Source organism: Falco rusticolus, chromosome 13, assembly GCF_015220075.1.
Source record: "Falco rusticolus isolate bFalRus1 chromosome 13, bFalRus1.pri, whole genome shotgun sequence".
Lineage (NCBI taxonomy): Eukaryota > Metazoa > Chordata > Aves > Falconiformes > Falconidae > Falco > Falco rusticolus.
Genome location: NC_051199.1, coordinates 10,216,789 through 10,241,028, shown reverse-complemented (window position 1 = coordinate 10,241,028; position 24,240 = coordinate 10,216,789). Strand labels below are relative to the sequence as shown.

The following is a 24,240-nucleotide window of genomic DNA, read 5'->3' as shown; positions in this document are numbered from 1 at the left end:
ATTCTGTAGCCCAGTGTTACATGACAAACATTGCTTATGTTTTTGTGTATACAATCTGTTTCTTGGTTTGAGCCCCAAATTATACTTGTACACAATAACATCGCTTTCTGTGAGGAGCTCCAATTTAGCCAAAATGCATTTAGTTAAATTGCAGTAACATACTGTTTAGATACACATCTGAAAACTGTTTAACACAGTGTTCTCCTCCTAAGGTCAGCATTCATTTAAGATATTTTTTTTTTTTTTAATTCAATAATCCACTTTTTCAGATGGTATCATCTGCTCATTTTCCTCACGTTTGGTCTATCAACACACTTTTTGGAGTTCTGCCAGTGCAAAGGGAACACTTCTGGGAGACTGAAGTATTCTAGCAAATCCTCAATTACATGCCTAGCCTGCTATTGGTTTCTTTAATACATTAATAAAGCTATAAATTCTGGAAATCTGTAGGGTGGATCTTATCAGTAGCATCTGTCACTGTATGTGCACAGACTTCAGCTGAGCCTGATAAAGTGCACATGTATTGCTTTACTAACCAGCTTAAAAATACACCTTGAGAATAAGGGCTTTAAAAATACTCCAACTTAAAAAATGAAAACAGCAACGAACTATGAGTATCCTATGCAGCTATGAAAATTGAAGGCTTGGCCATATGACCTGTTTTTCACAGGCAGTACTTTACTGTCTGTAAGTAGCCCCCAAAGGATTGTTTTCTTTGTGAGGAAGCTCAGGTACCAATCCCTTTACAAGTGCTATTTTCAGAATAAAATACTTCACCCGTTGCAAGTCAGGGGGCAGAATCTGAACGCCTGATTTTCTGTTTTTAAAACAATTACAGCAATCCATGACAGAAGCCTAAATAAACACTTGCCTTTTTTTTTTTTTTTTTTAAACTAGCTTTATTTTGGTTAGTAATTAACATTAGTAGATAAACCAGTTTGCCTACTTAGTTTTAAGACTGAGGCTTGATATTTATTATGAGTGTCTGTTGCACGTGAGAGCATATATTGTGGGGCCACAGAGCAAAAGCTACAATTGCATTGTTCATTCTTGATACCAAATTTCATCACTGGCTTACCATCTATTTTAACTACATGACCTTGGTTTTTTTCATCTCTTCCTCTTAGTGTTCTCAAGAAGATGTTGCAGATAAACTTGGCATGGATATCTCTGCAACAAAAGCAGTGCGCATAGCAAACCCCAAAACTGCAGAATTTCAGGTGAGATGATTCTGGTCAAATTTTGAGAGTAACATTGTCACAGATTCTGTATTTATAGAGGAGAGAAAGGAACCAACAGCTACTTTTCCTGCATTAAAGAGGGTGTGGATATTTATACGCTAAACTTGGTAGTGGTCATCTTCTGTTACTCCTTCACTGGGAAGTACCTTATGTGGTGTGAAAAACTGTTAGCTTTTCAATGAAGTAAAATACCATGCTCTGTATGACAGCATGTGGCAAAATTGAGCTGTCTTATTACCGAAAGTCCCAGATGATTGATCAACTCCTGCATCTAGAAAAGTCATTCAATATAAATGGAACTACTAGATCTGGCAATCTCTAAATTTCATAAGCTCTGGAAAGGGAATCTTTTTTTTAAAATTATTAACCATTATTACTCTTAAAAAACCAAACCAACCTGTATTGCTCTTTAAGTATTTTAATACCCATTTCTAGATCATTTGATCTTTGCTAGAGCAGAAGGTGAGAGCTCAGGTACAGTATTCTGAACAATTCTGAAAATACCTAAAAGTGTACCCATAGTTGTTGCATTTCTTTTAGAGAGTGTTTTTTGAAAAAGATGCTTTCTTTAGTTTACAGGGAAGGTAAATTTGGAAGCTTTTTTTCTTTCTAACCTAAGAAATACAAAGGTAAACACTCACTAGAAAGGTTTGGGAAAGTTTCAGCAGTCTGTGGGTATTAATGTTTTGTGATTTGTTTTTTCCCCTCAAGATCATCTTCAGTAAGTCTGATTTCTCTGAGTGGCTAAACCACCCTTCTAGATCTTATCTGTAATACTAAAAACAGGTTTCTGCTGCTCTGAAATTCAAGAACAGAAATTTTGGGTACCTTCATGTATTTTCTGTTCTATTTGGTACCGCAAAAAAGCAGTCACACAGACACTGTCGTGACCTGTTTAGACTATTGTCACCTGTTCATATATGCCATTTGGCATGGTGATTACAACTGAGCAATATAGAATATACCACAAAAAGTACTGAGTGTGAACAAACAGAGGAAAAGTGACAGCCCATCTAGCCAGGTACAATTTCACATTCCTATTCTTCAAAATCTGTAGGCCACCCCAGAACTGGGAAGGATTACTCTCTGTGATGCACTGTAAACTTTCAGCTTTAGATGTTAACTGTGATGGGATTCTCAGGATGGCTTTTCCCCCATCCTCTATCCTCTGCCAGCAAGGCAAGGGCAGAATGATGCCAGGGATCCTCTTAACAGCTGAGCGTGCAGCTGAAACTCTTCATTGGTTAGGAAAAGTATAAATAGACAGAAATGCTGCATGACCAATGATAAGAAGTAACTGTGGCTGAGCACATGGTAACTTTTTACCTGCAGTCAAGCAGCAGTCACTCCCATCCCTTTTCCATTAGATTTACTGCATCAGACTCTTCCAGTTTGAAAAAAAAAAATAGTTCACTTCTAAGGAAGTATCTAAGTGGAGAACACAGGAATATGTGTTAATGCATCTGTAAAAGCAGTAATATGTTTACCTCTTGCTTGGTTCTTTGCATGTGTTTTCTATATATTTTAGGTTGTCCACAACTGCGATCTGAATATATCAGTTTCTGTTACTTAGGTTCTGCCTGTGTCATTGATTGATTCCTGGAGGTATCAAGAGAATAGTTCAGATAGCACTTAATATTTCCAACATAACACTTAGTATTTGCCTTTTGCGTAACTGAGATTGAATTTACGGGAATTCTTTTGCACTTCTTTCCATATTATTTGTTTTTCTACCCTGCACTGCAGCTGAAGCATCTGTGCAATGATGCGTGTTCTTAAGCTCACCTTTATGCTCCTTTAGAAAATGCAGTGTAAAGAGCACACACGCAGTGTACATCTTCAGGTTTAATAATTTCAAAGAAAAGATGCCTCAACATAAGAGAGAAGTGAAGTATTAGCACCTGACTACTTCTAAAGTCTTGTTACAAATGAGAAAAACATTTTAAAAAGTAACATTAGCTGTTTTGGAAGGTTTTTCACTTGCAGCATCCATGTTTGTCCTGCAGGTGGCACGTACAACCCTCCTTCCTGGGCTACTGAAAACTATTGCGGCTAACCGAAAAATGCCCTTGCCTCTCAAACTCTTTGAGATTTCTGACATAGTAGTAAAAGATCCTAATACAGGTAAGAGGAAGTTCCTCAGAATCTTTGATAATGGAAATATGGTTACATACCAAATGGTAGGAGTAAGTAAATCTGTATTTCTTTAAAAGTGTAAGAGTTGTTACGTACTGCGTTGGGGATTTTCGTTTTTGTGCACAGTGCGAGTTAAGAGGTTGGCATAACAGGCTAGATTTTAGAGTGGCAGGAGGTACAGTTCCATTTTGCTCTCTCAAAAGTGGAAGTAGGTACGTTGCAAATATTTTTAGGCATCTAAATAGGCCTCTAAAATCTGTCAAGTACACCACAAGACTGCAAGGATAAATGCAAGACAGTTCAGCACCAAAGAAGAACCTGCTCTAAGTTGCTTATGTTGATGCACCCATTTTTACTTGTTCTTAATCATGAGAGAAGCTACCTGCTGGAAATGTTTTCAAGTGGTTCAAACCTTGGAAAGCAGTCAATATTGAAGGCATGCTGCTGTTACAGTACTAGAGCCTGCTTAAACTGCTGCGGTCTCAAAGACAGGCAGTGCTGTGCCAGCTGAAGAGCAGTGTGTCTCATGTCTGGGCACAGCAGGTTGTGTTTGCAGACAGATTCTGTTCTGGAGAGCTATAGTTCAGAGGAAAATTTTGGGGCCAGTGTGTCTCAACTGCAATCCCTTTTCCATCTTTCCAGCATCTCTAAACAGGATTTCTTGTTCTCCAAAATAATCTTTTGGAAAACTGACAACCAATGTGAAGAATTAAGATTGGTAGCCCAGATAAAGGGTAAAGAATGGAGCAAGTCTGTGTGTAAAAATGTATAAAAAAATAAAAAGCTCAACAGTATACAATTTACCATCTCATCTATAAATCTTTCCACTTCATCCAACTATGCTAAGAAAGCGTGGCTGCCTTTGAATTGTTCTCTAACCTTAATCATTTTACATGAAACAGCCAAAGCAGCTAGCTCACTTTTCAAAAGCTTCAATGAAATCCTCCCTGTGTGGTGGGGCCTCTTTGCGCTGATTTCACTGTACAGGATCAAAATTTCAAATTACCCTTTTTATCTGGAAAAATGTATCAACGTAAAATGAAGTGTAAAAATGGATTTTTAAATGTTAAATGTTTGTCTAAAATTTACTGATACATTTCTTTCTATGCAGTATATTAGGGGAAAAGGAGTGCACAAGCTACAACTTTTGGGAGGAAGTGCATGTATACTGAGTTACAACTCTCAAGTTTTGCCTCAGTGAAAAAGGCTGACATGACTTTAAATTCAGCAGCAGAAATGGTTCTGTTGTTTCATTATCTGGTTTCACATTTTAGCAGTTGTGTTTAAGGTATATGGGATCTGCAAAACAAAGGTTTATATAAGGCATAAACAAAGTGGCAAGTAAATTGCTTTGGTGATGAATTTAATTTGTAAATTACTTTTTTTCTTTTAAAGGAAAAAGAGCCTTGCCAAGCAAAATAAGCAGTTTTAGCAAACCACGTAGAATCTTTTTTTATTAAATACAGACAGTTTGGTGGTGCAGCTTATTCCTTGTAGGGCAGCAGTTAGCTAGAATGCAAAAACCCGTTGGTATATATAGCAGAACAGCATCAGCGTTCTTCAGAACCAAGGGTGGGGCTGTTGATCTTGGTCTACGGAGTGCGTTTATTCTGGCTTTATAAAATTCACAAGTTAAATTGTTACTTTTATTTTGTGTGTGTTAATTGTAGCTTTTGAAAGCTTTCATTTATGTGGATGACTGCTTAATAGTTTTATGAAGACCGATTTTGTAGTGTACTTCATTTTGATGGGAATCATTGCAACAGATGAAAGATAAAGACTTCTGAGGCAGCAGCTTTGTACCCTGTGTTCTTGGGCAGTACTGCCATGGGTCGACCACTTGCAGACCGTGAACAGTATCTGAAATTGGTTTTAATGTTGTGTTTAGAATAACTACTTTCTTTCCCAAATTTACTTTCAAAATTAAACTTGCCTAATAAACAGTTCGAAAGGGGAGGGGAGAAAGAAATAACTTGTAACTCTGCAATCACTGAAAAATGTGGGGTTGTCCTCTCACATATGGAACGAGATTTCCTGCAGAAGGCTTATGTCATCAGACTGACTAATTTAATTTTATTATTTCATGATTTTGGCATGCAGAATTTCCAATTAATAATTTAAAAAGTATGGGTCAAAAGAGTACTGACATTAACTGTATTTGAAATGGCATCTTGTACTCATTCATGTGTGAATGAACCTAGCTCTTTTAAACACACTGGTTTTTAATAAAATACCTTCTTACACAGAATTCATGCTTACCAAGGTGAACTGAACATACTTCTCTTCAGACATATCTGGCAGAAAGGTTTGACGTACTAAATTAGCAAAATGTGTGCCAGATTTAATATAACTAAAAGGAGCCAAATCTGAGCAGAAATGTTTCTTCTCAAGGCAGGAGGAAGCGTGCTGATTTTGGGTATGTTATGCAGCATTTGTGTGGTTAACTTGTAATGCCAGATAGTCAGTTCTGGTAGGATAGTTACACTAGTTCAGCATATAAATCATCACTTTACACCACCAGTCCTAACAGAACACCCTTTCTCTCCCTTACCACGACAAAGGAAATTAATCCAGTAGAAAATCACCTCTGAACAGTTATCTAGGAGAATCTGGCAAGCTTATGGTAGCACACACTTAGCACAATTTACATCATTTGTGAGTACAGCTGCTGCCATATTTTGAAGCATTTTTCCAAACTGTCTGGAAGTGTCAGTTATATGCAGGAAATAGTTCAGGATTTTTGTGAGGCTGAGAAACAGGTTTTAATGAGCAGGTGCCCCCTTTCAGATCACCAAGTCATTTTTCTGAAGCATCTCTAATTTGGAAGGGGGCAGCATACAACACAGCTTTATCTTCCTCTGCACTTTTTTGGCTCACATATTCCTAACCAGCTGCCCATCCTTTGGATTGTTTTTCAGCAGCATCCCCAGGAAGCCCTTTGAAGTCTTAGAAATATATATATATATATAAAATTTAGGTTGACATACTTGGCAAGCTTATTTAAAAAATAGGAATGTTTCATGGCATGACACAATAGATCTCTTAAGTGAGTTATAAAGAGCTGAAGCATTTCTAACAGCCGCCAGCTTTTGCCTTAAGTTCCTAATACTTTCTTTTCTATTTCCTATTGCCTGAAGTGAATAAAATTCTTGTGTTGTATTACAACTCTGTAAAGGAGTAAGTTTATAACACAGAATTTTTAAGAATTTTCCTTTACCAAGGATTTCTACAGTTGAAAACATGAGGTATAAAAATTGGGGTGTGTATTTCTTTCTGATGCTTTAGGTAAGAATACTGATCTGAAGACAACCAGTGACTATCTGAATAATAATGAAATTAAAATTCAGATAGTTGTCACAAATTCTGCTAACATAATGACTCTCAGAAAAAAAGGAAGTCATTCTAATGAATGCCTAGCCTAAATAAGTTGCTAGCTTAGAGAAGGGGAAAACATTTTCTTCTTTTCTGTTGCTCAATACAACATGAAAATAAATTATCCACCATTCATGACTGTATTATTGATTACTTTCTTAGTAGATCTGGGAAACAGAGATACATATAATGGGACAGAACAGCCACCATGCTCACACCAAAAATCAGATCTTGTATTTAGTGATAGTTTCTCTGTAGCCTTTACTTTTCTGTGTTGCCATTTTAACTTCAGGACTGGATTCTCCAGCATTATTTAACACTGCGAATTATTATGACAGGAAAAAGATCCTGAGTGACAAAATGCACATTTACTGCCACAGTAAGTTCAGCTTTTGGTGACTGAGGAGAGAACTTGCAGCTGTATTGCCACGTTGCTGCCCTAGAAGTTTTGAATGACTTTTGGCTTAAAAAGGCTGTGCTTTCATCTTTTGTGTAGGCTCTTGCTCCTGTATTTTGCAGTCCTTTTTAATCTGTGTATTTCTAGTAACTTGGTAAATGTTTTCCTGTTTAGTTTTTGACAGATTTTTTTTTACTAAATGGTTAGTTGGAGCAAATAAACAATATGTAAATTTAATTTTTAAATAGTCTCTGATTTCTTACATGGTAGAACAATTCAGGGAACATCCAATGAGTGCTAAAGTTTCTGCCTGTATTTAAGCTCGTTGTACATCAAGCACAAAGATCAGCTGTGGCAGGTCAGAGCAAAGGCTCATTTAGCCCCATAACCTGTCTGTAATACTCGCTGGAAGTGCTTGTCAAGGGAAAAGCATGAGAGCAGGTACGCAGGGTGCACGCTTCCAGAGTATAGCCATGAGCAGCTCAGGGACTTCCCACCTCAATCACGGTTCTTTGTAGTAAGAAGTGATAGATTTACCTGCTATTAACTTCTTCTGCCTCCTCAGAGCTGTGTAACTTTCTAGCATCCACCAAATCCTGTGGGGAAGAAGCTTCACTACTTATCTCTATGCTGCCTGAAGAACCCCACTCCTTTTCTTCATTTGAGCTTGGCTCCTCTTGATTTTTATGTCCCTTATTTCTTCAATTGAATGCAGCAGCAAACAACTGATGCCTATAGAAAAGAACGGCCTCTTGAGGTCTGAGGCGCTCAGTTCTGATCCTGTGTGCTATGTGGAAGTACAATTCAGACCGTAAGTGCAGCTGTAACTCCCATGAAGTCACTAACCCTGTAGGGATCTTTAACCACACTCTTGCCATGAGCAGTATGCAGTGCAGTGCCTTTTTTCCCTGGGAACACTAAGTCCAGCTGAGGTGCTTCGTGACCCAGGGGTCCTGACACGCTCAGTGTCATAAATAAAGAACATAATTCACCCTGGCATATACCGGATTGCAAGTGCCTTTCTTTTGGGTAATTCCTGGAAAGAAATACGAAAGCCCGACACATGCAACTATGGCACATGGTGCTGCCCTACCTTAATTTGCACACCAGGCAGACTTCTCTTTTTACTCATTCATTCTTCATTCCTGCACTACTGAAGAAGTTCTTATTCCCTTGAAGTTCTTATTCCCTCTTTCCCCTCAAACATTACAAGTATTTATACATCTGAAGGATTTTTGTTTGTTTGTGGGCTTTTTTTAAAAGTGAATGCAATTGCTGTCAGTAAATACATTTCCTTCCTATATCTAATCACTGTTAAGCAGAGGAGAAAGATGAGTGTCCATCCAGACATGAGCAACTAGGAGACTACAGAAGCCAAAGAACTCTAGAAGGGAAGTAATCCGTGCATGAAAATCTGGCTGTAACTTGTTGCGCTACATGTCGATATTACAAAGCAGTGCAGTACAGGAGGAGATGGGCAGGTGATTCACAGTCTGTGCTATAGGCACATAAGCTGTCCTTTGGACTAGCTCTAGTCTGATGATGTGCGGAATGCCCTTCAGTGGTTGAAGCTATTCAGGTGCCCTTCTGGAACACCTGTCCTGACTGCACTGCAACTGAAAGGAGTCTGGGTTACACGCTGCAGGGTTGCTTTACAGTGTGAACAAAAGCACAGTAAGTGGGGATGATCAGGAGATTTCCTTCAGAAGCGCAGGTCTAGTCCAAACTGAAATGTAATGTATATACTTAAGATGCTTTCAAAGCATATGAATGTCCTGAAGAAGAGGACAGTCACTTAAAGAGTCCTCCCCTGGTTTCAGCAAACTTTGTATACACCAGCGTTAATGAGCACATGCTTGCACTTTAATCTTGAGAAGGTAAAGACCTGAAGGCAATCAGTGAGTTCACTACAGTAATCAGTATTTTGAATTTCATTGCTGCTAATCGGCAGCTGTGACAATAGACCTTTAACTCTATTCCTAGATTGTTCCTCTCAAAAAGTGAAAACATTGAAACCCACAATGAGTAAAACTTTGAAGTAGGCCAGAGTAGTCCTAGAGTGTGTATTGCAATGGAGTAGTCTAAAAGTACAAGTATTAACAACATACGACTGCATACTGATTTTGAAAGTTTAAAAAAGAAAAACATATTTTAATGAACTCAATGTAAGAAAATTTACAGGAGGGGGAAGGCAGGTTTTTGACTTAAGGAACTGTCCAAAGTGGGAGACAGTTGTGTCACAGACTTCAGTTTGTGCAATGTAACACGTTTATCATGGTCACTTGGTTGCAGGGACGTCCAAGATGATCACGAAAAGCATCAGCTGTGATTTGGAATTCGCATCTTTTCAGAGATCACCACGCTAACATTATTACTCATTTCAAGTTGTCGGCTAGTTGTTTTGTGCTGGTAGTTATTCTGCAGCTGAGTTCTATAAATATATACCTTTCCTACCAGCATCACAAGTTTATTGATGCTTACTGAGTATTTGTATTTTGGCTAGTCTGTTTTTAATTTCTTTAACACTTAACTATATGCTTAGTACCTGTCACAGTGTAGAAGATACATGTACGTAACAACCCTGTTTCCTGCCTAAGGCATAGGATACTTTAAATCTTTCTTTACATTTCTGACTGTGAGAGGGAAGTGGGTTATTTCCTCATTGTATCACAGGTGTGTCAGAGAAGCCATTTGACATAGTCATTTCTTCTTTCAGCCACAAGTGCCTCACAGTACAGCAGAAGAAAACGGATGCAAAAGGCAAGGTTGGAAGTGTGATAAAGTTTCCCCAATAACCGAATTGTTTCCTTCTTCAGATGTAGGTGCAAGAAACTACAGGCATTTCTGTGCAGTTTATTACAACAAGAGCCCAGGGTTTGAGATTATCCATGGTTTGCTGGACAGGGTCATGCAGCTTCTTGAAGTACCACCAAATGAAGAGAATGGCTACACGATCAAGGCAACTGAAGGTAAGGAAAACAGAGCTGCAGTGTACAGCAGAGGTTGTTCTGGAGCTCAAATGTTCCCCTACAAACTGATGTGAATTTTCGGTTGCTCTCAGCAGTAAGCACCAAGAATTAAGTATTATCGTATATGCTATTGTACTGCACTATGATGAAATGATAATGAAAAGGCATTAACTGCATTCACTGATTGTAAAACGGGATTGCTGTCTTTCTGTGACCTATTTTTAGAAGTTTTATATAAATTGTGAGTTGACAGCTTTTTAAGGAGACTTACAGTAAAGCATATGCCATGAGCTTCATTGATTGTTTACAATTAATCAATCTGCTGATTGCCTGAGTAGGTAAGAATTGACTAGAATGATGAATATGCCAGATACCCACTGTATTCTCTTTGGCTAACAGTGCCTGGAAAAGACAACTTTTTACACCTGATCTTTTAGTTTATAACTTTTATTCATATGTACCTTTTATTGATATGAAGATATATGCCTTTTATGTCCTTTATTCAAAGACCTGCTGTCTTTGAGACTGAACCTGCTGCTTAGACAAGTAGTTGTGTAACAGCCCTCTTCCTTCTCCATACAGGGTGAGCTGCACATGAATTAAAAATAACATCCTTAAGTGCAGAATCTCCTCTGTGTATGTGCATATACATGTAAGAGAGAAAGCAAGCAGGTTGACCCCATTACTTCACCGAGAGACCATAGGCTGATGCAAGAGAGCAAGCATCAGCAGCTAAGCTATCCTGCTATCTAAAATAAGCGTAGTAAATACAATATAGAAAAAGAAGACTGAAGGGATAGCAGCTATGATTCTACTTATACAGCATACTTTGGTGTTCAGAGATATGAGACACTGACTCAAATTGACTCAGCTTGAAGAAATGCCTCCATTCTGCACTTAGCGGAACCAGTGGCACTCACAGGAATCCCTGACAGCCTGACTGAGCTTGCCATTTCATAGAAATTTAATGAAAAATTGTTAGATGTCTCCCTGTTTTGCAGTGCGCTGCCACAATGCCAAACAGAACACTTCAACTAAGTGGTCTCCTACCGCTTTAATGCGTATTTGTGTCACAGATTGACATTTTTGTTTTCTCCTGTTTTTTAACAAAGTACTATTTTGCTCAGTGTTATTTAGGCGGACTTTCAAAGGGTTTATTAGAATATTGTTAATAGGATTCCCAGGTTGACCAGAGGAACGTTTAAACCATGTCTCTTTGTTACTTCTTGTTCTAATTCTACCAAGCATAAAACAGGTAATAGTAAAGCTTCTTATTTGGAGGAAGGGGGTAAGAGTGTTAGAGGACCCTCTAGGAGGTGGGTACTGAGCTGTCATTGAAGCCAAACTGAAAAGCTAAGATCCCTTTTCAAAACTCTTCTGTAGCTCATTTTTGAATAGACATATCAAGAGTTTGCTTTAGTATGGAAGACATTTGCAAGTGGTTTGTATTCCATTTCAGTTACTAGTTTCGAGAAACTGGAAAAAAAAACCCTCAAAAAATAACCCTAACACAGTGAAGAAGCTATTTCTAGATATAGTGCTGTTTAGTTTTCCTGATGCTGTAGGATTTTTAATGCCCATTCAAGATCCCTACATTCCCATGACATTACTCCACAATGCATTTAGTGTAAAGGATGGATTATGTCTTGTCATATGCAATATATTACAAGCAGTTTGTGGCTTTTGGCTATAGACAAAATAAAAGTGCCTTCTACTTTCTGTTTCACGAGTGATTCAGAAGCTCTCCACGGCTGGTGTGTAGATTCCTTGCAGTTCTCCTGACATTGGAATTTAACCTTGGTAACAATGCGGATGGCTGATACTCTAGTGCCATAGTGAATACAGTGTCACTGCACCACTTACTTCACTGCGGAGATGGTTGGAAGTCAAAGTAGCCTGGGGGATTTTATTTGGGGTTTTTTTGTTGTTTTAGTTTGTTTTTTTTTAACTTGCTTTGCAGTCTGTCAATTAAGCATGTGTGAGAGAAAATGTCAGCAGATGATGGAGTAAGGTCAATTGCTTAGTGAAAAGAAGATATCCTGTAACATCTTAAGAGACTGCAGGATACCAACATAATTCAGAAGATCAGTGCCAGTTAAATCAGGACATTACACATGGCATGAATTTTTAGATGCATCTTTATGGAGCATGCTTTTTTTTTATTGCCTGCGCCAAATTAAAATTTTTTACACTGACAAATGGGTTTCTACTATGACTCTGATTTAGAAAGACCGTAGATACTTTTTCTGTATGTGATTTTAAACAAAACTTGAGACTAGTAAGCAACAGAGTATAAGGGAAGAGTTTTAGTCCGGTTGGTTTTATTTCTTGTGTTAACTGATTAAAATAGTTCCTGTGATTACTGTAAAACAATGCAGGGGAAAATGTTGTTTTAAATGAACAACGAATAATAGATAGAGATGTATTTGGCACATATTTGCCTGTTTGCAAAATTCACTTTGAAAAATGAAATGCCTGTACTAGAGTCCTGTTTGGTCCATATGTGCAAATCATGGTTATTTAAGCTCCTTCTGTTCTACCAACACCTAAGTGCCCTATGATTTGACCTTAAGGTCAGAGCCTTTTTGCCTTTATAGCAACACCTGTGAAAAAAAGTGCAGATGCTAGAAAATATGGGTGAAATTGTGATGTTCCCCTGGCCTTTGCACTATGCTTTGGTGTAATCTGAGCTAGGTAATAAATGGAGAAGAGCTGTTTAGAGCAGCCCTAAGGAAGAGAGGGGTTTGAGTGACTGAATTCAAGAATTTCAGCATATATTTGGCACTCAATGTTTTTTGCTTTCTTACAGCGAATAGAACTTTTTTTTTCTTACTACCACTAAATACACAAAATCATGAAGTTTCAAAGACAGAACTGTGATATGCTACCCATTGTTTTAAAATGCACAGGATAGACTCCTCGATACATTGGTGAATCCTACAGTTACTGGCCTAGAAAAGCATTTTGCTTTTTTCCTTGTTTTATATCTTAGGCATCTGTAACCAAACTTGGATTGACAAGAGTACGATTATTTCATCAATCCTCAAATTTGTATGTGCTCCATAATAAAATTTTGTACATAACACTCTTGAAACTTTAGCCAGTTCCGTACCATTAATAAATAATCAGTATGGATGTGTATGTTTAGGAGGTAAACAAAGTAAAATAAAACTTTCTAAAAAATAAAAATATGGGTAGAAAGACCCAACAAATTTGGTCACGTATTGTCAGGTAATTTAATAAAATCATTTAATTTCTAGTTCACTTATTCTCAGTTCCCTTGAATTGAAAACTAGAGGCATTCTGATAATTATATTGCAAGGTATTCTTAATTTCAGGTTTTAATCTCTGCAGGAATGGGCATGTTTTCTGCAACGTCTTGGTCATCTTGTGCTTCTGACTGACCATCTGAGATGACTATTTTCTTTCAGAAATCAGAACCATGATCACAGGAGGTGATGTTAATCATGGGATTTGGGTCCATAGTAATGTCTTGCTTAGGCTATAAAGAGAAGAGGGCTTAGTAAGCACTGACAGTGGATTCTGTATCGCAGGCTTCAAAGGAGCACTGTGAAGTGCAAGGTATAATTATCCTCACTTGCATCGTAACATTTAGAATTACTGTCCGTTATTTAAGGAAAGAAACCCTAGTTTTGCAGTACTTTGAGAGCCTGTACTTTGCAAAAGGGAATTAATGGGGCACAAACTGTTTGAAAAAGGAAAACAATATCCATAGTCTATGAAAACGAAGCAATTTGATAGGTTCACAGAAAACTTTATTGTAAAATCTGTGCATCAATACTGCTTCACTCTCTGCCCCACTACCTTCCATGACAGAACTGATATTTGATGGAACGTCCTTCATTGAAGTGAAAACAACAATGGCTGAATAGTGTGAGCTTGTGACATGAGCTACTTTTTTTGTACGTTATTGATTCTTGTGAATTGCAGCTAACTCCTGGACTGTTTATTTTTTTAGGTAAATGTTCATGCCATTCATGCTTTTAGGGTAATCAACAGCTTAGTAAAGCTGAGAAGGCAGCCTGTTTGTCTTCAACATAAATGTTTACTTAATAAATGCATACTAAGTCTTGCTTCCTTCAGTAATTGACAGTTGTCTTTCAGGAAAAAAGAAGGGGGAGAAATCGCACTTTCTTTTTACTGCCCTTATTTAATTAAATGAAAGGTGTGGCAAAGTGTAGAAAATTTTAATTCCACAGTAAATCATAGTAATAGCTTCTCATTTAGTAAGGTTTAGCTGTGAAATTAGAGGTAATAGTTATCTCCATAACTAAGAACATCAATAAACATTTGCTTTTATAATAATAATTATACAACAAACAACTTCAAAAGAAGATTTAGACTGTGAGCTTCAATTCGCATACAAGAGGAGAGAGGTCTGGGACTAATTCTGAGTTACATGTATAGAATTGAACACTGGCATTTATCTCTGGTGAGCAGTTTAAATTGGGAGACTAATATACACAGATGTTTAGTGCCCATGTTGAACTTGGCTTTATTAATACCCGTTTTGTTTTAAGAAACTATAGCTTGATTGCTCTTAATGGCAATCCTGGCCTTTCAGTTGCCTGTCTTGGCAGCCATTGCATTGTTCGTGAATGCCAATAATTGTGTATTTACTCATAGATAACTAAAGGAAACGGGCCAGTTTTACTATGAAGCCTGCAAATATCATTTGTGACATGCTAGAAGGTATCAGTCGATTCTTAATCCATTTAATTGGCATTCAAAATTTGATACTTTATAGGTGCTATTGCACCTTGTATTTACAGTCTTTCAAATTACAAGTTTGGTAGATAATCAGATTTGTTTGACATCTATTTTCAATAAAAACATATCAGCTGGTAATTGACTGTATTCAAGTCCTCTGGATTTCACATTTACCAATTCCCAATTAATTTTTTTTCTCACCTAGGATCAATCTAGGTCATCCACCTTGGAATACTAGCACCACATTAACATTCTTCTGGAACTACAGGGTTCCATCTATTGTTACTATAAGTTAACAGCAGCAGGCAGGGTATTTACTTTGCGAATCGCACCATAATTCTGGTGCCCATGACTCCTAGCGTCTGAGAAACATCCTAGTCCTGGTAGATGTAACCAAACATATTCTTCATTTTTTCAGTAGACTGGAAGACACCTTTACTATATTCAAAAATAACTATTTTTCCCCCAGATGAAAAGAAACATTTACAAAAAACTTACACATTTCTGTCTCACATAAAAAGTTCAGCCAGGCCTGTTAGCAGATGAAAGTACTCTATCTACAATTTGTTTCCAGTATTCTTAAAAAAATCTTTATAATGCATCTTTATTGCTGCCAGTCATTAGTATTTCTTGATTTATACAATTTCCTTGATGAATTTTCAGCCACTGTTGTTAATCACATTTTATGAAGTGCAATTTATTTCTCTCATTTTTGTCTGTTTTGACCGCTTTCACTTCAGCACTAAATATAGGTACAATTTTAGCCAAAAATGTTCCCAGTTTTTGTTGTGAAACTAGTACTACTTATTTATCAAATTGTTAAGATTTCCCAGTCTTCCACTCCTATTTTTCCGTTATTGTGAGGTGGTGTGGTTTTGTTTTGGGGTTGGTTTTTGTTTGTTGGGTTTTTTTCTTACTTACTCTCGTAGTCGGTTTCATGAATTAACAACACTAAGAGGTAAGGACAGTCTTTTTAAATCGAACTGACTTTAGTACCCTGTTACCTTCTGCAAGGTGTTTCAGCAGTTCCAGCACCGATCATTACAGTGGCTTAATTATAAGTCATCTTGCAAAATTGGATGCTTCTCACTAATTCTTCTGGCTTTTCCAGTGTTGGCCACTACTTTGAAATCTAATGAAATTCTAATTAATGTCTCATCCTTTTCTCTTGAGCAGTTTTTCCTGTAGCATCAAAGGAGCTTAGTTAAGTGAAGAACTACAGTTATAACAAAATTCTATTATCTAATAAAGTGGGTGTGGCTGCTCACTTAATGTCCCTTTAATTGTCTGTTATTTGTGCTCTTTATTCCTGTTCTTTAAATACAGAGCTTCAGATCTGCAGGAACTAAATCCCTACAAATTTAGGCCAAGTTTATTTTTGTCTTATCAGGTATCTTCCCACACTAGTGCTGATGCCTCAAATTTGGTTGTAACTGGATTAACACCCAAGGAGGTACCTGGCAAAGATATGAACCAGGAGAGTGGCTTATATTATTTAATTAGCCAAAGTGGGAGTCTACAGTGTTTGAAGTTTCTCCGGATAAACCTGTTTTATCAGAATTTGGCAGTGGGCTGTACCACTGGACATCTCAGAAGTGTCTTGCTGTTGCAAGTGGTGCAGTTAGGCTAACCAACATGAAGAGGCTGTGACAAAATCCACAGTTTGGTTCTGGAAATAGGTCTGTCTTTGTCATAAGACAAAAAGCTCTCTTCATTAGCTTTGTAATACAATTGATTTTTATTATGAAAAGAGGCTATTAGATGTGAGTTTAGGGAGGGCTTTTTCCATTCATATGGTCATTTCAGCTCCTCTCCTGAAAGTTTTTGAATGTTCCTTCCCAATACCCTCCAAGTATAATCTGTTTGCACAACCCTTATCCCAAAAAAAGCTGTATCAGTTGGAGGAAACTTACATTATTTTAGCACAGTATGGGATAATAAAAGGTTTGACGGGCTTAGACTTCTTTGTCTTTTAAGCTTTCATCACCAAATCATGTTTGACACACTTTTTCCACCACACATGAAATAAAGTTCAATAACAGAACAAAGAAAATATTTGTTTCTCAAATACAGAAGATTATTTCAGAAAAGAAACTCCTTTGAACTGACTCATTTAGAAGTATGTTTCCTGTTGTGTAAGTATGGGAGGAAAAATCTATGGTAACTGCAAAGCTGTTCTGGGGAGGGGTGTCCAGTCAACCTGTCAAGAGACACGAGCTACCTTCCTCTTTTCGCCAGTGCTAACTAATAAAGATTGCGATGTTCTTCTTCCCGTTGCATTTCATTCTGACAGATTAGGGATGCTCCAAGAATTAGTAGCATTTCTCCTGACAGACTTTTCATTTTCTATTAGTTTTTGTCAACTGCCAGAACCATCTAGATGATTAGATTAGCATTTGTGTTCCTAAGCTCAAGGTGTAAATTTCTTCCCCCTGACATCAAGTCTTTGCTCTCCTGCTGTTCCTTTACTGAGAAGGCCTGTTCAGAGTTTTAATTTGTCTGTGCCCCCCCCCAAGGCAACTATCTGTGTTAATCGTACATCATAACAAGTCTAACAGATAAAGATCTTCCTTGCATCAAGAGTTTTAAATGTCTGATACAGCTCCCAGTATCTAGAATTAGGTCATCTCCATTTTTCTGGCTCTTTCCTTACATTAAAAAATAATTTTCTATTTCAAAATCACAGACTACATTTTCAATGTTGCAAAGCCTTCCTCTAGAAAAGAAATTATTCATCCAAGCCATCTCCTTTCTCAGTGAACGGGATCAGTGATCTAAGCGGTGAGGGGCAGGGTGCGAGTCTGCTTGTGCCACTTCTGTGGTGAAGCCCCACTTGGCTGGTGTCACAGCTTCATCCTTTGATTCCGTTTTCACCTCCTGCACAGCCTGCTATGGCTAGAGGCCAACTAAGTGTCTGTATGCTTCCATTTTCACAATAAATTAATAATGTTAATGCTAGCAATTGTGATCAGGTCAAGTTTATAGCTCATAGTCAAACAGTTCTGTGATCCAGTTTGAACTGTGCTATGGAGGCAGAAGGTGCTTCAAATTTAATCTTGCATACATTTTCTAACGTACATTTATGCAATACAATTTTAAACAGGAATTTGCAAGATTTTAGCTCAAGACTTTTAGTTCAACGTGAACGCCAGATCCCAAGATTAGTATTTCTGTTGCCCGTGGTGGGGCAATTGACTTTACCTTTGCTTGTGGTGTACGTACTAGAAAAGGGACGATAAGCAGAGGAATGATGAGCTAGTGCAGACCCAACCCAGTACATGCACTGGGCGCAGACCCTCCGTGTTTGGGTCCCGCAGCAGGACAGCCATGCTTGGTGCACACCCAGTATTGCTTCTGGTCCCGGGCTCGCTCACCCCCGGCCAGTTCCAGCCCCTCTGCTCCTAGCGGTGCAGCGTGCGGCGTTGGTTCACAACAGAACTCTGAGCTGCTAAAACTAAGTGATTAACAGTTCCAGTGACTGCTGGGATTCATCGTTTAATTATGTGTGGTTCCATGCTAGTTTGTCAAGTCGTTTTTTGAAAGGCATGAAATGTGGTGGCTGTGAAGGCATAACCTCAGGTGGCTGTTATTTATCCCAGCAAGTAATGTCAAGGCATTGGGAGGGGAGACGGCTTAGTCTAGGACACGAAGTGAATAAACAACATGCAAACTAAACACAACACACTAAAGTAGACTTGCAGACTGACCTAGTGCTGGTTCGCGTTATTCTGTAGTGCTTGTATGAAAGCAAGCTTAACATCTAAATCTGCTGCCTGACTGTGCATAGAGTATGTTATACCCCCTACCATAAAGAACATGGCTTATTGTTTCCTAGTTTCTGACAGATTCTGGTGTTTGCAAGGAGGAATTATTCCTTTAGATTTTTAAAGAGGATTAAAACCAGTCATGGAACAGGAAGAAATTAAGGGTTTTAATATTCAAAGCTTTCTTTTCTCTACCTCAAGTGAAATAGCAAGACATCTTATAAAAAAAAAAAAAAAAAAAAAAGGAAAGCTTTATTGGGGGTTAGGAATTCTCGACTTTTATAATAGCTGTGACAACATCAGCTTAGGTTTGTGACTTCTAGACAGGACGAAGTATAACATTTCAGATAAATCAGATAAAACTGGCCTAAAAGCAAAGATTAGCTATGTAATGGTAACTCTACAGTACAGTTAGATTCCAGTGTAGAATTGCTGTTTCTCACAACTGCCACACAAATGCAAATTTATTGAGCTTTATACAAAATACTGATTCCTAGAAAAATACATGGAATTTGATAGACTTCTTTCTAGGTTTCCTACTTAAGTTTTTCTGTATGCATTATTCAGCAGTCACCCTGATACTCCAAGCACGGAATGTGTGCGAACCTGTTACCCAGATCAATGATTCAAAATGTCTGCTTTCCTTAGCCTCAGCAATCACCCAAATATTACCTTCCAATAGGAAAGGCAGGAGGAACACAGTGGTTTTACCCAAATAAGATTCTTAAGTGTCTGACACTGCTGTAATCCTGAGAATAACAGAGGCGAATGAAGAGCTCCAAACCTATTACATTCTTGAACTAGTTCCAGACACCCAGCCGCACCAAACATCCTCTGTTAAAAGCTCCTGGGGCACTCTACAGCAAGAATGAAGAATAAATCTAGCCTAGAAGCCTGTGCTGGTCTCTGTTCTCAAGGCAAAGGAAGGAAAGAGATTGCTGGCTACACCAGTTCGTCACTGCAGCACACCTGAGCATGACTAACAAAGCTGACTCTGGACCCAAGCAGCGTTATGATTGTTTCCACACTGCTTGCAGCGTATGGTAATTTTTTATTTGTGGAACAGTATCATTGATCCCTAAATAGTCTTAAATGCAGTCAAATGCAGAATTGAGTATGTTCAGTTGTAGGCTTGTGTATGAGGGTTCTTATGAGATAGAAGAATTAGTTTTTCCTCACACCCTCCCTGAGATTCAAGTTAATAAAAATGCAGCCGTTGACTTAGCTGTAACACGAGAAGATGATTAATTGGCTGACCACTGCAAATCTGTGGATGATTCTCCATATTCCCTAGCCTCATTGTCTGCACGAGGACTCCAGTAGCCAACTCTATTTTTGGATATCCAGTGTACCAGTTCAGGTAAATAATTGATTGTCCCTTTACGCTCCTCTGCTATGCCCTGTATGTGGAGGCTTTTGAAAAAACATTGGAAGAAATCAGAACGAAAGATTCCCTTTAGACAGATAATATATTAATTCATATCATACAGCTATTTCTTCTGTCATCTTTTCAAGCATTAATTATTTTCTTGGCTGAGGGGGGATTAAATCTCAGGTGCTTATCTTAAATTTGATTGTACTGATGTGTCTTTCCTGACATGCCATTACAGTTTGGTGTGATCTGGGCAGTGGAGGTTGTTCTGGCACTGCTTTGGTCAGGAGTTACAAACAAGGAAACTAAAGTTAATAAATATCCCACTGATCCCAAAGTGTGTTTTTTCTGGGCATGAGAGTATACGGAGGAAGAACTGCTGACAACGTACAACTTAAAAGAGCAATTGGTCTGTCAGTAGGTTCCAAAAATCATGCAAAATTTGAGATGTCTGTGATTTTTTAAATTACCTGGAATTAAATCATCCCATCACAAGATATGATTTTGAGGTTGCTGTTGCTTTGCATGAGGTTCTGGGAGCCTGACTGCACTGTCTACATGGGCAAAAAAAAAAGTAGTTGCCATTTAAAATGCTGTCTGGCCTGATAACGTCCTGTGTCTTTGCATTTGAGCTTATCTGCCAAAAGAAGGAATTAGTCAAAAACGTGGATAACCTGATCCTAAAAAGAAAAACAACATCTACCCTCACAAAACTAAATTCTGTCTAATGTAGCACAGGTAAAATACTTCACCATCTGAGTCAGTATGAGGTAGTGAAAGGGCAGCTGGAGTGACTGAGGGGATGGAGAATTAAGATGAAAGACTTTGGAGGCCAGATGAGCTCTGCTGTATTACCCTCTTAAGCTTCAGCTTCCGATGTTCCTTCAAATTATAGGAACGAGTGAGTGGGTTTGAAGGCTTAATGCAACTGTAGGCCTATAATACTACTTTAATCTATTTCTTTTTGAAAAAGGAGGGAGAGTTAAGGTAGAGAAAAGAAACTGTGCAAGGTGTTTGACAACAAAGAGCACAGGGAACTCAGAGCTCTTTGAGGGTCAATTAGCCAGAAAATGTGCTAAAGACTACATGCTCTATTGGATTATTGGCCAAAGAATTACCCCAAAGCAACCACAGTGGCCCTGTTGCCTGAGTACAGAGAGGCAATTACAGATTTTGAGGACATGCTACAGAAGCTTTAATTAAAGGTATTATTTCTACATCACTGAACACTGGAAATTAAATTCTTACTTGCAGGCACGAGAAGTAGCTTTTGTGTTTCGCTTCCATGTAGTATATCAGCATAAGACATGGCTGGCTTTGGCATCTCTTCTTTAGGAACACATATTGTATTTCACCCCACCCCTTCTCCTAACTACCAATTATAATCTTGACATATTAAGAGCTGCATTTCCATCGCTACACCTTCTGGCTTCCTCTGGCATTGTGTAGGTCTCTATCAGCAAGGACAGTACGATCTCTGACTAGATTTCAAGGTGAAGTTTATAAAGTACTATCTGTGTGCGGAGCAGAAAGGATTAACTATATCAAGAGCGATAAATCTGTTATCCCTAAATCTGATGGTATAGTAAACTACAATTTCCAAATGAATTTTGGCTTGCAATGTACTTGATGGTACCACCACCCAGTCCTGCAAGAGTAGCCCTTCAATATAATTGCAGCAGCAGCAAACTGGTAACGGTGCCTCAAGGTGTGCTTTGGTGGCCACTTGACTAGTGCAAGCTTTCTTCAGGAAGAGCATGGTCTGATGTTATGATGATGATACCATTCCTGATGTTCCTGCATACACAGACAGGACAAACAGTGTTGTCTGCTTTGAACTCCTGCTCAAAAGCGGTGGGTCCAGCTGTTAGCTTTTCTGGGAAGGCGCCCTTTGGACTTCTTTTGGCTTCAAGACTTTATTGAACCTTAAGAGCACTGGACTTCAACTTACGGCATGATTTATTCTAACAAGATAATGCTGTGTGCATTTTTTGCTGATTCCCCATATATGCAAGTAGCGCAAGCACATCTTTCGCACAGCCTTGACTCACTCTAAAATTTTATGTATTACTTCAAGAGTTGACACGATAGTCCAGATCGTAACACAGGCTTTGCTAGAAACCTAAACCACCGTTGCTATTTACTTGATAATACAAGAAATACAAATCTGAGGGGAAAAAAAATAATCCTTACCTTTGTTTCGTGGTTATTTTAACAAATCCTCTGGTCTGCTGTCCTGCTCTGAGGGTTGCTCGGCTCCTCCTGCAGCCTGTGGCTTGTCCTCAGCACAGTGAGGCTCCTTTAGCTCAGGTCTCCTTTTCTAGCCATGGCTGGTCCGTCAGACAAAGCATTCCCCCCGGCTGCAAAATGCTCGGTTCTCTTTTTTTCCCCCCTTTCTACTCAGATTGTTCATGTTTCTTCTGAGTTTTTCTTTCTTCACGTGCTTCCCTTTCAATGTCTGAATTTTTTTATCTGAAATTTACATTGACTCTAAATTCTGGTGCCCTGACAGAGAGAACAAGGACCAACAACACCCGGTCTCTGGCGTGAGCCAACCTCCTTCCCTTACCACGTGCATGGTCAAAGGAAGAGTCACTACGATGAGGAAGACCTCAGGTTCCCCATCTGTGGCATGCAGTCTGGAGGCCCTTTTGGCAGGCAGGAACATACTTTGAAGCGTTCTGTAGTGCAGCCAATTATCATAATAATAGTTTCATTATTAACCAGAGTTCATAAACTCTGTAAACCTATTCCTCAGCTCGTATTTCTTTGGTGCAAGGGCCAAGTGTTAGCTGGACAGATGGGGACCCTAAAGCTTTTAACAGGTTCTTTCATTTTTATTTGTTTACCGTCTGATCTTTTCAGTCACAGAATTATACCCTGCAAGCACCACGTCTGCAAAGCACTGGGCACACTAGTGACTGCACTGTGAAGTAACCAACATTTCAGGGTTAGCTAACTAGAAACGGAGAGGTGATTTGAAAGTCCTGCTTCCTGCGCCGCGGGGAGCTAAATATTCCCCCTTTATTAATTATATATTTACCTCTTCGCTGCAAGGAAGCGCAAAGTAAAATAACATCATGGTCCAGCATCAGTTGCTGCATATGAGATGGAAAATACGGCTGAATGAATGAAAATACCCATAGCCTGGAGCAGCGTATTCAGAGCACGCTGAATTATGGTTTCATGGTAAAGGCTTCAACCAAATCAACAGCTCGTCCCACACTCCTCCCCTCTCCAGGTGGAGAGACACCACCTCCCTTCTGGCAGTGGTGATTGACTGATTCAGTTCACTTGTGCTACGAAGCTTATGGTAAGAAGGGATAAATCTTCTCAGTGTTCAGATCCTAGCTAACGTAACTCTTTGCTTTATGCCATAATCACAAAGATATTTCATAGCTTGCAAAATAATACCATGAATTGCTATCAGTTTATCACAAATCCGTGTTAGTTGGTTAAACACAAGGGACCTTCTACTGAAGGTAACTTTCTAGGGAAGGTCAGTAGGGGTGGATGAGGGCTGGGTAAGGCTTCAGGTCCCCCCGCCGCCTGTCTGCCTTCTGCCTAACTTCTACCTGGGAGACCGACAGCAGGTGATGGCCCAGATAGCAGAGCACTTCTTGGGCCTGAAAACATGAAATTGTTTCACACAGTGGGAAGTGGCACAGATCTTGGAAACTGCCTTTGATAGATTGACTGAGTGCAGTATTATTTTAGACCCCATCCAGATGTCTACAAAAAGTTTAAAAATAGTTAAGTCTCATGATATAATTGGGTCTACATGTGCAAAAAGATGAAGTAACTTTCCTAAGGCTACACACAAGGCAGCTCAGAAGAGCAGACAAGTCAGACTCACAGCTTTTTAACTAACCATATTGTCAAAGCTCTTTTTTTCTATAATTTTATAGTGGGGTACCATGCCAATATTATTAACTTCTGCTTGGTTCTTGCTCTTGTGCAAGTTTAAGCTTACAGTCAAGTTTCTAAAAGAACATCACTGTGTGCTGCACACATCCTTGGTGTACAATACCAGCTTTATTCACAAATAGGAAAGCCTTTACCACTGACTACAAGGGTACTTTATTTTTGGGTTACGTTTTCACCCACAATCTGCAGAGTGATCTGTATGTGTGGCATTTGCTTCTTTCCTAAATTTGTTGTGTCAAGTTTTATTTTAACACTTGTTTTGAATAGTGCAGCTTGGCAGTGGCCAGCCTGTTTGGTTAGAGTCACGTGCCAGTAACACCCAGGGGCTAGA

General features: G+C 38.7%; 1 protein-coding gene across 2 annotated transcripts in view; it reads left to right on the top strand.

The window, feature by feature from the left end:
* The window catches only part of FARSB (phenylalanyl-tRNA synthetase subunit beta), a 42,562-nt gene that overhangs the window by 15,836 nt on the left and 2,486 nt on the right, over window positions 1–24,240 (top strand). For both annotated transcript variants that reach the window (XM_037406571.1, XM_037406570.1), the window contains 3 exons: window positions 1,128–1,220; window positions 3,248–3,365; window positions 9,963–10,115. In XM_037406571.1, the coding sequence (XP_037262468.1) occupies window positions 1,128–1,220; window positions 3,248–3,365; window positions 9,963–10,115 (364 nt within the window). The remainder of the gene's footprint in view (window positions 1–1,127; window positions 1,221–3,247; window positions 3,366–9,962; window positions 10,116–24,240) is intronic.